The 15,483-nt window shown below is 39.1% G+C and overlaps 1 protein-coding gene across 1 annotated transcript in view; it reads right to left on the minus strand.

Annotated features, from left to right (window-relative positions):
- Nucleotides 1–15,483, minus strand: part of ANO4 (anoctamin 4) — a gene marked incomplete at both ends in the record, with an annotated part of 130,238 nt that overhangs the window by 93,991 nt on the left and 20,764 nt on the right. Inside the window, 2 exons of the mRNA XM_082309716.1 lie at nt 2,490–2,648; nt 9,351–9,487. Of these exons, the coding sequence (XP_082165842.1) occupies nt 2,490–2,648; nt 9,351–9,487 (296 nt within the window). The remainder of the gene's footprint in view (nt 1–2,489; nt 2,649–9,350; nt 9,488–15,483) is intronic.

The raw sequence follows: 15,483 nt of genomic DNA on the forward strand, positions 1-15,483 counted from the left end.
ATTTTGCTGTGCTACAATTGTCAACGAGCCCCTACAGTGCATTTTTCTTTCTCTGCAGTGTTACTGAGGAATCTGGTTTTGAAACTGCAGTGTGAACAGCTCTGTAAGTTTTCCTCTCTGCCACTGATTTCACGTTAAAAAGACAGGACTAACACAATCAAATGTCAATATATGAACAGCCAGTAGTCAAAGGAGAATGAACTAACAACCACACAAAATTCATGGCAGGTAAAAAGTTTCTTTCAGTCCAGCGGTAACAGCCTGTTGCCTCTGTATAAGTTCTGTGGCCAAAGCCACAGACAATTCTCTGGTTTTCTCCAGGAGCAAACTTTTCCCAGTGGAAGCAATGTGTTATGTATGAAAAATCAGAAAACAGACCTGCTGTTAAAATCTCCCAGAACTGAAACTCAGAATGATGCGTAGTCTCACCAGAAGGAGAAGTAAAAATAATGAGAAATAATCTAGGCATTAACCGATCACACCACTTAGTTTAAACCTAAGTGTTATGCAGCACAGTTGTTACTCTGCGGGGAGGGAGCGTACCAAGAATGTACTTATTTCCTTCAGGATTATAATTCAACTTGGAAACTAACGTGGCCATAAAATATACATGCTAGGGTTTAATTTTAGGTCAGAGTCCTCTGTTAAAAAAGATTCCTACCCTAGATTTTAAAACATTAGCCTGAGTCATGTAACACAACCTCATTTTGATCATTCTGAGTTTAGAAAATGTACAATTACTGATGCTGGCAAGAAGTCACATCAAGGCCAAATGAGATTAATAAGAAATAAAACTGCATGTCAGTAGCATAATAGAAACTGAAATGACTAATCAAACGGGCAGAACACTCATGCAGCCTAGGCAGCGAAGTCCAAGTAAATGGGCTTGAAAGCCACAAGAAAACTCCATAGTAGGCACTTAAATCATTAATTTGAAAAAGTTTTTTGTGCAGAATGTTGCAATAAGTTTCATAATACTTAAAATATAAAGTGATTTCATAGCTTTCACTGCTGACCTTAGCACAGTAATAAATCTGCAAAAATCGCGAAGTAGGAAAAGATTGGTTCAAGACCATTGGGCAGATTTATCAATAGGGAGGATTCATTCCACGTTCATTTTCTGCACTGCCCAGACTTCAGAGACTTCTTCAGCATCTCTCCTGGTAGAAGTGGGGCAGAATGCTAGGATATGAAGCTGAACAGCTGCAGCAACACTCTCGTGTTCTTGGATGTTGGGTTACAACTCCTACAGACAGTGGTATGTTTACAGGAAATGTCATAAATGAACAATGGCTGCCATTGAAAACATCCATCAACTACTGCAGCACTAAAGATGCTAACTTCCAGGTTTTTTGAAAGAATAGTTTATGGTAACTGGTTGATGTAACCAGTGATATGTTCTTATAAACTTATATTCACGGGTAACCATGTTCATGCAAAAACAATTAAAGAAAGGAAATATTTTCATTATTCTGGAGAGAAACAGCTTCCATTTTTTCCTTCCCCGGTGTTCTCCAAAGAAGCGTGCCTTTCTAGTACATAGACAAAATATCTATACATGTACCAGGAATTCAGTGAAAGAAAGGGAGATAATGTCCAGCACCTACATAATTGACCAAAGCCTGTACCCTGAAAATTCCTCTGCTGTTTTCATCAGTGGCAGCATGACAACGCGTATTACCATGAGTGGGAGTCGATCAAGCACAAGTAAAGCTAAATATTCAGCAATATCTATTCTGCACAGAAGTGACACTTAAGCCCTGTTTAAGCACACTTATGAAAGTTTAAGAAGGAACATAGCCTAGGCAAAAGACAGATGGTCTCTTTAAGCCCTGCTCCTGATCAATAGATTTTTAGACAGTTTACATTCATTTTTACACTCTTCTCCGGAAAAGATTTACTGTTTTAGGACATTGTGTTGGAAATACATTGATATAAACAATTCATATGTACTGTCCAATTATTTCAATGTTTAGGATTAAGACAGAAGGAGAGATTTTAGGCTGTCTTCAAACTACTAAAATACCACTCAAGTCCCTGTGCCTAAGCTGACAGGAAAAGGAAGGCAGGGGTCTCGTTAGGTCTCTGGAAAGAGTACCAAGAGCCACAGCAAAGAGTGGAGCAGGTAGTTAAAGGAAACGTAGGTGCAGAAATGTGGATTGCGCTCTGTAGAATTTAGGCCATCCAAACCCAGCACTTGTTTTCTCTATTGCACAGCACAGTGGATGAAATTCTGTGGCCTACTTGTGCATAAGGTTGAAAAAGATGACTGTAATGGCCTGTTTTGGCCTTCAATTCATGTGTCTGATTTTCCTTTAGGCTATGCTTTCCCACTGCTCTGGCAACAAATAGCCTATATTTAGGCATGCTTAAAAGCATTTTTCCACTGCTACAGCAGAGTAAAGAGGTTTCAGGGTAAACAAAACTCATACCCTCAGATTCTACACAGCTTTAAATGTTAGGAGTTTTTTTCAAGAAAGCTCTCTTACCTCTTTTTCCATTTGAAGACCTTCTGCTCTGATATTTCTCTCAAATACTTCCCTCTTTTCTGTCTGCGGATTCGATTTTCTATATACCAGGATGTAGTCAATCCGGCATTTCCCATCTCTAAAATATAGTCCATTGGCTTTGTTCTTATCAGGTACTTCCTGTAAAGAGAAAGTCAAACATTTCAGTAATGTTAATTTGCCTTGGTAATTGCTGCATTGCTGTTTGCATCAGCAGTTTTCAGTAATACTCAACAGGAAAGATAAGGAATCAGAACAAGCAGTTCAATTTTTTAGGTGTTTTACATTCAGTGCCTCTGAGGTCATCTGAAAGTAGTACAGACTTCCCCATTTCAAAAGCAGGAGGTCTTGTTAGGCAGATGTTTTGTCATACAGGCATGGGATAGGACAGAATAGAGAACGCAAGCCAACTTTCCTCCCCCACCACCCTCCAGAAAATTAGGAATAACTTGGTACATATAAAATAAAGCAGAGAATAGTGTTACTGAAGCATAAAGTTAAAACTAAGAACTTAGTATGGTAGAATGTCTGTGTACATGTGAGAAGAATAAGAAATGGCATGAACATTTACTGTGGTGAGAAACACTAAGACCTGGCACAGAGATTCTCATTGCTTTGTGATGACTATAGTACCTCTGCCTCACAGGACACAGACAGGATATGAAGGTCCTGTACCTACCTCATCAGACTAACTACAGAGTATTCTTGGCTTAAGGAACATCTGAGGAAGCCCATTGGATTTATTTGAAAATAATTCCTGGTGTTTGGTCTAGCAGTACATAAACACAATAAATACTGTTTCTTGGCTATTTCCTGCAAAGAACATGCCTGTTCAAATGTTTGCTCTGACAGAAACAACTTGGTTTCACTGTTAATAAGAGGTCAAGCAGGACCCTCTCCTGAGATTTAAAAGACCAAAATGCTGGTCTTTTTTCAGAAATTCATGAGGTGAAACTCTCTAAAGATCCTCCTCACAATTTAACACTACTTCCACATAATACAAGTCCTGCCCAGGGGTTAAGCTTTTGCTTTCAAACAAGTTGAAATTGTGTGGCAGTTTGTGGGCTGGAGTGTTTCGTACAAGAAATGTACACTGTGAATGATATATGGGAACAAACAGCACTCTGTCAGGGCAGTATAATGGGCAGGGGCCTTCAGGGACCTCAAAATCAGTCCAGCTCCAAGCTGAAGGGAGGGTTAGGCTAATTCCTCTCTGTTTTTCCAGAATTTGCCCAATGATTCCTTCCAGAAATAGCCATGCTCTATAACATATGATCAAATCTCTGAAAAAAAAAAGAATATTTTGCCTTTCACATCTGGGAACAGTAGGGAATTTTCAAACTACTTTCTCCATAGGAGAACTGCATCTTAATTTAAATTGCAAAAAGTGAACATAGTAATAGGACAAAAGATTCTTGCAAAAAAAAAAAAAGAATATTCCCATTCAAAGAGTTTAGTGTAAGCTATCTTCCTGAGTCTCAGTAGACTTTTTGATTAAATGGAAAAACCAATGAAAGCATCCCAAATGTCCCATCCCCTTGGTACATCCAGTTTACTGAAGGCAGAAAGGGGAATTTTTCTAAGATTCTTTTATTACAGTGCCTGACTCCTGACACAGCTTAATGCAGACTTGATATAGTAGAACAGTTCTTTGAGCTGAAAAAGAAGGCAAGAAAAAAGATTTAAGCCCTAAGGAAATAACAGTAACAAACCATTTATATCTATACTGCATATCATGCTGACAAATGATATTATCAGGATATCAGAAGTATTTTTCACAGAGCATTAAATATGAAAACAGCTCAGGAAGCACAGTTTATTTTTTTCCATAAAATATCTATTTTGAGAAGATGTAAAAAAAACCCCAAAGGGTATTTAAGGTTATTTAAATAAAGGAAGGGTGCAGTAGGAGATTTAGAGGCAGTGGGTGAGTTTAGTGGTCCTATTCTGATTTCTAAGCCTTCTGCTGAGCCATCCTTCCTGTTCTGTAGGTCCCAGAGTCACTGTGTATTTTAGCAAATAAAGTGGTGTAATAGGAAAGAATCTGTAGAGCAAAACAATCTGTGCTGAGGACCTGCTGTCCACGCTATTTAGGCTTGAGGGCTTACTTTGGACCCGCTCTAGTCTGGTCCAGGAGACTGACTAGAGTACATCTCACAACTTATTTGCATCCAGAAGTAATCCAGATTTGAAATCCAACACTGCACTGGAATGCAAAAAAAGCATGGGTGGGGCAATTGAGAGATTCACTTCAAATGTACACTCCTGATCTGAATTAAAAAGCACAGGCCCATCCAGAGTGTACCACAAGGAATGTGTCTTTCTCTGCATGCTGGAAAAATAAATTTGCCCTTTATACTTGCTATGTTTCATCTTTCTCTGAAGAAAATTTGTTTGCCCTACACTGACTCATCAGTGCATGTAGAACATTACATTAAGGAGTGTCTATGAGATTTAGCTAAGTTATTTGACTTGTAGGACTTCTTTCCCTATAAATATGACTTCCTGAGACAACTACTTTCTCTTGGGGTTGTCAAACACTTCCAACTATAGTACTGCCATTTTTCGCTCAGAAAGGCAGCTTGGACTCATCTGTATTTGGAGGTCCTTTTCATTTTAGGAACACAGTATGTCAAATCCAGACCGAGAAACTACTAGACTGGGATGGCCTCTGAGAAGGAACCCTTCTGTTGCCCTCTGTATACCCTGTAAGGCAGCTTTATAGATTGAGTCTGGATTTACAAGAACTCTGAGGTTCTAACGTGATAGCCAGTCAGGCTGGCCCAGCAGCGTCAGGAAATAGCAGCTGCAGGGCTTTTGCATTGTCCACAGTATTCCAGGCTTACACTATTCTAGACAGAGACTTTTCTCCTACCTTGAGCATCGCTGACCCGTCTCCAGACATTGCATCTCCTTTCCCTGTGTTATGACTTCAAAATTCCATTTTCCTAAACTGATTAAAAAAAAAAAAACAAACCTAGAACCAGGTCTGACTGCAGTTTTTGGTGGGAAAGTGGTCTAGTCACGTATGTCAAATCTCCATTCCTTCATCTGAAGAAGGATGCCGGAAGAAAATGGAAGAACAGGGAAGACTTCACTCTAGCAAGAAGTTAAGCTTTTTTGGCTATCTTTGCAGCTTTATTTGCAATATGCATATCTAAAGTTGTATAATTGGGAATTCTTTTCCAAGGAATGCACTAGTTTTCATATTCTCAGACCCACAATTGGGAGCCATCAACATTCATAGGCATATGGCTCGAACACATACATGCTAGGAGAGCTTTAGATTAAAGGGCTTACCCCAAATGTTTCACTATCCAAAACCAGAGGATTCGTAATCCTAACAGCTAGGATGGAACATTTAAATGGAACATTTAAACAAAAGTGCAGTTAGGGAAGTCCAGGAAATTTGAAACTTTACCTGCAGGTCTTTAAAAAAATAAATCAGAAGGGACTCCAATGTTCACTAATTTAATGACAGATTAGATTCTTCCTTAATTCCTAGTTATTTTGGTAGCTGGTTATTATCAGTATGGATGCTCAATGAAGGTAGGACCTTTGAATTCTGAAGAGATTGTCTTTTCCTGTTGTTTGTGGCTACTTGAAATTAAGAGTCCCCTATACGTGACTTCACAGTGGGTGGAGGGGGCTAATACCTGCACTACTAACAGTGGTAACTTATGCAGAAAAAGAGGAACCCAGAACCACCCAGTTTTTAAGCCACAGCTCTAATCAAGGAATGAGTACATTTTCTCTGTGTGTTCTTTTTTCTTAATATCCTTTTGCCCTTTTAGATTATAATTTTGTGGAAGCTGCGACTTGATTTTTCCATGTGTCTTCACTGGTTGGTATATTCTTCTTGACACCATAATATATTTAATTACACGGAACTTTGCTAATAATGAAATTATCTAGGCTGCAAAATCAAGTGCTCAAAACTTAGGAAGTAACAGATTGGTAGTTTTCTCTGAAAGCTTAGATAATCTGTTTCCATATCCATCCTCATCACTGAAGAAGACCGGGACTTGGTGGAAAAAAATTATGTAGTTAACTTGTAATCTGGTAAATACACACCAGAAAACTGAGCTGAAATTGCACAAGCTATCATAAGTGCCATAAAGAACATCAGAAGTCTTATTTTTCAATGTGAATACCTTTTTTCTGCCACAGTCTTCAGTGCAAGTTCCAATTTATAAAACCGATTGTTGAAACAAACTATTCAGTGCAATGCTAATAACACTGCCCCCAAATAACAACAGAGTTTGATGCTTAAAGTGAAGACTGTAGGAGTGACTCTTACAATTTTAATTTCAAAACTACATTAGCTGGAATGCCAAGAATGGGCCATGTAAGCTCATTTAAGTAGAAGTCAAATTTTGTCCCAGCTCCATCATTCTTCCTTGTTTGGATAAAGAAGACTAATTTATTACTCCATAGAAAGGCAGAACAGATGCATAACTAGAGTACAGCTCCTAAACCCTTTAATTTTTACATTCTTTCTGCTGCTTCTTCAATTCACAGAAAATGAAATTTCAGTGGAAGTAATACAATATTTTAGTGATAATATGTCACTGGATTTAAATTGTAAAGCGTATACTTAATTGTTATATCGGCATACGTAAAAAGTATTTTGACCAATACACACAAAGGGAAATGTGATTTTTAATTTGCTCAGACTGTAGCTGTGTTTGAATGAAACATAAAGAAAAAAAAACATCTCTAGCCAAAAGACAAGCTTAATCCCAGTCAGGCTCTACATCTGTTAAGGAACTGTTGATAAAGCTCCATCCATAAAGTCTTCATTGGATATTCTGGTTGAGCACAAACAACTAACAGTTGAAACAAACAATATTTCAACTTGTCAGCTACACAAAAGTGGTAAGAAACCTTTGCTATGTCCTTGTAAATATTTTTGATTGTAAATTCATTTTAATGAATTTAATGAATAAAATTCATTTTAATGAATTTAGACAGAAACAATATTAAATTATTTGGCTGCAATGTTAGCTTTAAAACTAAACCAAACAAACATCAATACAGTCAGAGGGACTTTCACTGGGGCCAGATCTCCTGTCCTGATGGCATTAAGCGGGATCAACAGGCTCTCTTACCTACTAAACTGAACTGAAAGACAGAAAGGAAGCTTGAACCTTCAGAGTTCACCCCACCACTGTGTAGTTGATCTCCCATATTTATCCATACAAACCATAGAACATCTAAACAGTGTATCTTTTCCTTCTGAAATTAAGCAGTGGCCAAGTACCTTGAAACTTTTTTTGTAGGCTACAGCATCCCTCAGCTCCCATTAAGACTTTCAATTTTCTGGGTTTTTTTCCTCTTATATATATACATGACCTACATTGCTATTTTCCTCAGTTATGGTTATATGGAAAAAAAAAAAAAAAGATAATCTGTTCAACTAGGAAAATATTCCTCAGACATTTTCCCTTTCCCTTTGAAAAACAACAAAGAATACATTGAACGGGAAAAAAAGGTTTTCCTGTAACAGTAGCATATGTTGCTCTGTCCTTCTGACCATTTTCTGTTCACTTTTCCTCTTTAACATGCAAAGATCATGTGCCTTTCACCCATGCCCTTTTGTCAGAGACCATATGGTACATGAACCCAACATGCAACACAGGAATATCATGTCAGGTTAACTTATTACAGTGCAAGCAGGCAAAGAGGGCCCTTTGTAAGTTGCATGGTAAGCTGGGGAAGACCAACACGTAAAGGGGAAGATGAAATTGTAAGCAAGGTCAAACATGTCTCTGGGTGCCCTGAATTTTGTTGCTTTAATTATCTAAACATTCCAGGAGTGCAGCTCTCTATGGGCTGAATTTCTAGCACAAGGAAAATCTCTAACTCTCTCCTCAGCAGTGTTTCACAAAAGAACTTGCACCACAAAACACTCTAGCTCCTGAAAAAGTCATCATCTGTAATTATATCTTCTAAAATTTATCTAAACTAGTAAACAAAACAGGGTCAAGGCATGGGCTTCAGCAATATCCTATGGTTTTCCATGCTTTGTAATTGTTAGTATGGTCCCTGCCAGTTCTGCTCTGTGCCAGTCAGCCTTCTGCCAAAAAATCCTCCGGCACAGCTTGCAGGTAACATTAGACCACTCCAGTAAGTAGTCTGGATGCAGCTACACTCCTGAGGTGGGGGAAAGGAGTCAAGTCCCTGGTCTCCTCACTCCCCGAGGAGATAGCCCTAACATCCATGGGTTGTAGGGCACTTGGAGGCAAAGTTAAAGGGTATCACATTCCTTCCTGCACAGAAGACACAAAAAGGAATTTAGGCCCAAATTTTCATACTTGGGTCCATGATGCTTTGCCTGCCTTAAGATATAATTTGAAAGGGACTATGTGCCAAATGACTCCTCCTTGGCATGTTGTCTGAATCACCATTATGCACCATCAGGTTACTTGTTCTTCGCTGAAAGGGAATGTGGCCCGTACCTGATACCCGATGCTTCTCATGAGAGATTTATGTTAAATTCTCCTCCTCCCTCCTTTCTCCCCAAAGGTTTAATATAAAGAAAACTTTTCCATTATTTTCTGAAGTGGTGAAGCATTAGACTTGGTTGCTTCAGAAAACAAGCAGACAACAAAGACCTGTATAGACTTTACAATGGGGGTGCATGAAATCAATAAAACCTCCTTTTCACTTGAGATATTTTATATTTCAGCATTATAATCTTAGAATGGAAAAACAGTCCCCATGGCAAAGGTCAGATACCAGTTGTCTTGCACAGAATGAGATTTTAAATCAAACTACATTTATTCCCTCTTTATAATGGGCATGAATTATTATTACATTAATAATTCTGTGTGTTCTTACCTCTCCCACAACTTCCAACCTGCTGGCATCATCAGAAGTACTGGTCAAATTACCGTGGTGAAGCAGGGAGTCATCATCTTTGGAAGGGCTGTTCACACCTTCTAACTCATCAAAAAAAATGTTGACATCCTTAGCTACTAAAAACAAAAATAAAAACATACATTCAAATCACTATTGAGCCAAATGAAGACACCGAGTATAACACATTATCAACAATCCCATTCTTTAGTTCTGGTTTCAGTATCTACTATGTTAAATTTAAAATCTGATGCACATTGGAGGAGTGCTTTCTTCACCAGTGAGCCACATAAAGATTTAGGATACCTCAATACCTCTCTGATGACAAATAAGTAATCTTCTGTCACAATATAACATACATTAGCTATCTCCTTGGCTTCTCTTGGTGTAAGTGGCTTAAACAATTGCCTTCTGGATTACTATAGTCTCTGAATATTTCTTATTATAAAGAAGCATTTTTTTAACCTACTACATAAAGTATTGAGTTAGAAGCTGTACAGACCCATGGGACAGCCAGAGGCAGACGACCTCAAATAAGTACTGTTACTTGAAAGGCACTGAATAAATTAGCCTGGGCAGAAGTTTCTTTGCACAATTTGGCATGTTTTGATGCACATAAAGCTGGCATGTTCAGATCTACCTACTGCACAGCCCTCAGTCATGCATGAAGCGATAGCTTAAATCTAGAGGATGCTGTAGTAAACCCAACCCTGATAAAAAGTGAAGAGATGTAAGGGCCTGGAGCACAACCTCCCATCCTGGGGATCTGGCAATGGGGCTCTGGGACAAGACAGAGCCAGTGTAGCCAAGGGTGGCCCCTTCCTCTTGTGTCTGTGGGGAGAGGCCCCCAGACCACACCATGGGGAGGCCTTGCCCGGCCATCCCGGGGCCGTGTCTGACCCTGGTTCTCCTCACTGGGCCTGATCCTGATGTCAACCCATGGGCTGACATTCCGGCCTGGCCTTGGCCCATCCCTCCCAGGGCAGGGCCTGGCAGCCTGGGCCTGTTTCCCCATCCTTCCCGCTGGCTGGGATGGTGGGACAGGCCCAGGCTGCCAGGCCCTGCCTCCCACCATGGGGAACCCCTGGAACCAGCAGTGCCCTGACAGGAGATACCTGCTTGAGTAAATGGGTTGAATTTCCTCCACCTTTCACATCATGCCGTGTCATGTGATAATTTTACTTTAATTAAAAAAGTAATTAAACAAACAAACCAACACTAGAAGGAATGAGTTAAAGGCTGGCACTGTACTCAAGATTAGAGCAGCATTAGCTTTAGGGTGACGTTCCCTGCTCTGTTGAGCAAGGAGGCGATGAGAAGCTGTGGGCAGAGCTGCTGTGCAAGTCTACAATCCCACATAAGGGCTGTTGACCTGCTGACTGAGTGGCTGTTGGATGGGAGACGCGAGGCAGGCAGGCTGCGGCCAGCGAGGTCCACCTTTGCACCCCATATGCTGCAGGTCTGGTGTGAAAGCGTGATGAAGAGATGTGTGGCGGGGACAAGAAAAATGCCTTTTCTGAGGATAAAGCTTCAATTGTGGATAGACTTCATGTGTCCAACCTCATGTTTCATAGGCAAAATCCAGAATTACAACAGTAGAGACATAACTGTTAGAAGGGACCCCCAAAGATCAGCTACTGAGCCTCTTCCCCTGACTAGAGCAGGATCAAACATTTATCATTCCTGACAGAAACTTGTCTAACCCACTATTACTCACGGGTTTTTTTTGCAAACTTGACTGACTTTTGGAATAATTTTTCTGTTGTGCAATAACCTCCTGATCCTTTTGCTTCTCTGCAACTCCCCTAACTTGGTGACAGGCAGTTGTAATTCCTGTTGACAAGAATTTATATTAACAGGGAACAGCCAAACATCTCTAATTGCTGACGGCAACTTAGTTCCATTTCTAACTCCTGGCTGTAGGTGTAAAAATCTATTCCCCCAGTGTTGAGAGATTGAATAGCTGCCAGAAATTAAAGGCCGTTAACTGTTCCCAGCCATCATGAGCATTTTGTGACCTCCTTTTTACCTTTCCCTTCTTCAGGGGCTATAGCCCAGTTTAAGAAACCTTTTTAAAAAAACCTCCAATGCTATCGACTCCACAGTCTCTGCAGGTGGCCTGTTTTTCACTACCACAAGCAGGAGAAAGTTTTCTTCATAATATTCATCCTGAATATGCACCTATATTATTCTTTTCCTATCAATCAATCATGAACACAGGGAACAGATTACTCCCTTTTTGTACATGTCTTTTACAGTATCTGAAGTCTGTTATTACAATTGTAGGTAGGTAAAAAAGAAAACCCTATCAAAATATTCAAGAACTCTTCTTCTTCATTTTCATGCATAAAATAAGGACAGTTAATGAAATACATTGAACTTTCAATTGTAATGCTTTTGCTTATAAAGCCACTAAAAATTTCCGACACAACAGAAAAGTCTTCACATCCGAATGAATCTAGTCTAGATACTAAGCTAATGAACTAACCTAAGCAGCATAATTTATAATAGAAATTCAGTTTTCAATACTTTTAACACCCCTTTTTTTTTCCATCCAGACAGCATAATGTAAGAAATTCTGTGCCAGATTTACAGTTTTTAGGATAACATACTACCCCTCAAGTTTAGCAATTTTGGGGTTGCATACTGACTAATCTATCCACCATTCTTTGTATCCCAATATTAGTATCGCACAATATTTAAGCCTTACTTAACACTTCATATCATAATTCATCAGTTTTAGATAGCATCCTCTGTTCTGCAGGATCTCAATCAGCTTTTACAGAGATACTGGGAATAACAACTTCACCTACTTCACTCTCTTTTGTAGTGTGTGTATCATCATAGTCTGTGAACACATCAGAGAGATAAAACCTTTTTTTGCAGATATTAAGTTTCGCTTGCCGTTTTAAGGCTGCTTTTACTATCAGTCCATTTATTTTACTTATCCTTCTTTTGTGAAAAGTGCCAGGATATCATTAGAGACAAATATCTAGGACTGAGTTTTCCACTTTAAAATTGGCCTTGGCTTCACACCATCCTGTTCCCATTTAGGGGTGAGCTTACTGACAGGAGTGGAGAAGAGCATCCTGGTGTTGTTTTCGTTTATGTGATGGGGAGAGCCTGCAGCTCCTCAGTGTCACTGTGTCTGCATCACTACAGAGGTTTTAGGAGACTTAGAAGGCAAAAAACAGACTCCAATTTGTACCACATGCAGCAGCAATGTTAAGGAATTATTTGCCACCTTGATCCATTTCAATCCACAGAAATCATACTAGAGATGCCTATAAAAGACAGGGGAACCACCGCAAGACAGCACAGTCTAACCACCTGCCCTTCCCTGCCTTACCGTTTCAAAGGGCAAGACTGGAAACATTCCACCCCATCAGATAATAATCTGGACATAGATCATGACCAGCTTTTGCATACACGTTCATATGAGAAGAATTAATCTGAATACTCGACAGAAAGAACTACTGAAACAGAAAACATTTTGAATGTCTTGAAACTTCACTGAACTGAAACCCAGCAGAGTGCCTCCATGAGAGTGACACATGAACCTGTATATGATCAACACCTCAATATAGTCTGAAAACAACCGTAGAAAATACAAAAATAATTAAATAGTGAAGCTTTCTGAAGATTATGCAAGATATGTATCTGTTGCAGACAGAGGCAATGAAAGATGTAAAAATGAAAGTTTTGCCTGTATGCTATGCTCGAGGGAATTTGAACTAGCTTTTTCCTGCCATTAAGATTGCCTTGGTACAAAAGATGAGGCCTTTGAGATAGTAGAATTGCTGCTTCCTGAAGTGCCAGTAATGCTTTGGGTTGCAAAATAGATGGTTTTTAAGTGGATGTTTTTTGATACACAACTTGGTGTATAAGACAGTGACTGTGTCTGGCGGTTCGAGCAGAGAATTACTGGATTATTCTGAGAATTTGTGAGGAGCAAAAAATCTTATTTCAAGGTCACTTTAAAATGCATCCCATCTTAGCAGTGACTAGAAGTTGTGGAAGCAGTGAATCTCAGCTAGTTAGTGAAATTAGCTACCAGGACCTGTCCAGATTGCCTGTAGTAGAAAATTGCTTATATCAGAAGTACGATAATTGGCATGCTGGTTGGTAGCTACAGCAAATGGGATAAGCAGTGAAGAGATGTGCTAAACTATCTCATCAGAGCTAAAGGTATCTGTTACCTTCTTCCAGTTGCAGTAAACGTGTGCTGCTGATGAGAAAGTGGAGCTTTTTACACTGCAGTTGCCTTGCTGTGTATGTTTTTGAAAATACACTCTTACGTCACTGAAACTAAACATGGGGCTGGGAACATTTTTCTACCCCAAGTCTCACTGGACGCTTAAAAAAATCATAAAATACCATTCCACAAAACTAAATAAATAATTTAAAAAGCAAATCCTGTTTGCTTTACTTTAATAATGGTGATGATACTTCCCAGCCAACTCTCCTGCTGCCTGTAGCTAGCACAGCCACTCCACTCCAATGGACTTGAACACCTATGCTGCCAAATGTTGCTAAAGGCATAATCAGGCCTCCATCTTTTCTGTTCCCTTCAGATCATGATGTGCATATATCCACAAATGAACTTAACAGAATGATATATAATAATTTTATCATATATATGCTATTTGGGAGACAGACTGGTGCTAGTGTATAGTCATGTCTTTTTAAGCAGTGAAATTTAACAGCAATACAGAGCAGCATGTATATTGCTACAGGAGTTACTAAGAATTCCCCCTCTGGTTTTAGATCAGCTTAAATATGCAAGCTCTTTTCTCCCCCTCATGTTCCATTTTGTGGAAAAAAATCAAAATGACTTGATAATTCAGAATCCCTTGAGGAGATGAAAAAATGTGGATATACAAATATTTTTATCGCAAATATAGTAGGAATGACATATTCTGAAAACTGAATGCTGGGAAATTCTGAGTGAAAATCTGTACATAATCTCAGTGGGTCCACAAGCCACTTTGGACCAAGAGGCTGATTTAGGTAGGGCTCAAAGTTGAGATAACCCCCTTAACCTTCTGAAGATGGACGCTCAAAAACTGAGGTGCTTAAAAATAAGAATTTTCAGTAAAAAATGGGACTTGACTATGTTTTTGTGTGGCAAGATGGAAACATGCTCAGAGATCATGTTTCTGTTAATTAATTGTTATTTTATTACCAATTGTCTCACCAAGCCATCGATTATAATCTAGCTTTGGATAATGCAAGCTGAAGATCGATATTCCAGAAACTGCTCTTTGGAAGCTTTTAGGCCTGTCAGTAACATTGAAGAGTGAATTTCCTTAAAACTTCTTACTGGCAATGTTTATAATAAGTATAGAGCATTTCCACATGTTAACTGTGGTGGAAAAAATGATTGGGTTTAGAAGTACCAATATTGGAGAATACCCCTTAATAAAAATCCTGAGTGGAAAACACCTGTTTTGCAGAGACTTGCAAAGCAGAAAAATTCAAGTATGAAAAATACAAGAACCTTTCTGCATCTTGGGTTTTTTTGTTATGCTTTTACAGCATCTATTTGGATTTTTTGATACAAACATATTTCTGCACTCAGTAAGGCTGGCAGATACAATTTACAAACCTGTGCTTCAAGGAGGCCATCCTACAGATACCATGCAGCCCAGAACTTTTTATCATGTTAAATGCTAAATTCAGTAACTACATGGTGGATCAGCAACCCTGTCTCAGGAAACTCACTGATTTCTGGCTTCCAGATTATAAGGATTAGAATGAGAGAATAAAATTATTTTTTACTAAATCTACTGAAAATCAATAAAAATTGGATTGTGAAAAATATTCTAAAAATCCAGAGATTTCTTAGAATTTTGACTTTACTGCAATGGTGATAAAAATAAGTTTCATACATTGAAGTAAATTTCAGGAATTCATGAAAAAAGCTTGAAATTTGAGCTTTTTTTTTTTTAAATAAAACTATTTACTGCTTTTCCACAAGAAGTCCATCTTTTCAGTGTAATAAATAGGAAACAGCCATGAAAGCCTTTGCTAGCTTTTGCCGTAGCCCTGAGGGCACCCCCAGCCCTGACTGTCCCTGCCTGGACCCCCAGGGCTCCCTCCACCCTGCCCAGGT

The sequence above is a fragment of the Platalea leucorodia genome, assembly GCF_965183815.1.
Source record: "Platalea leucorodia genome assembly, chromosome: 4".
Lineage (NCBI taxonomy): Eukaryota > Metazoa > Chordata > Aves > Pelecaniformes > Threskiornithidae > Platalea > Platalea leucorodia.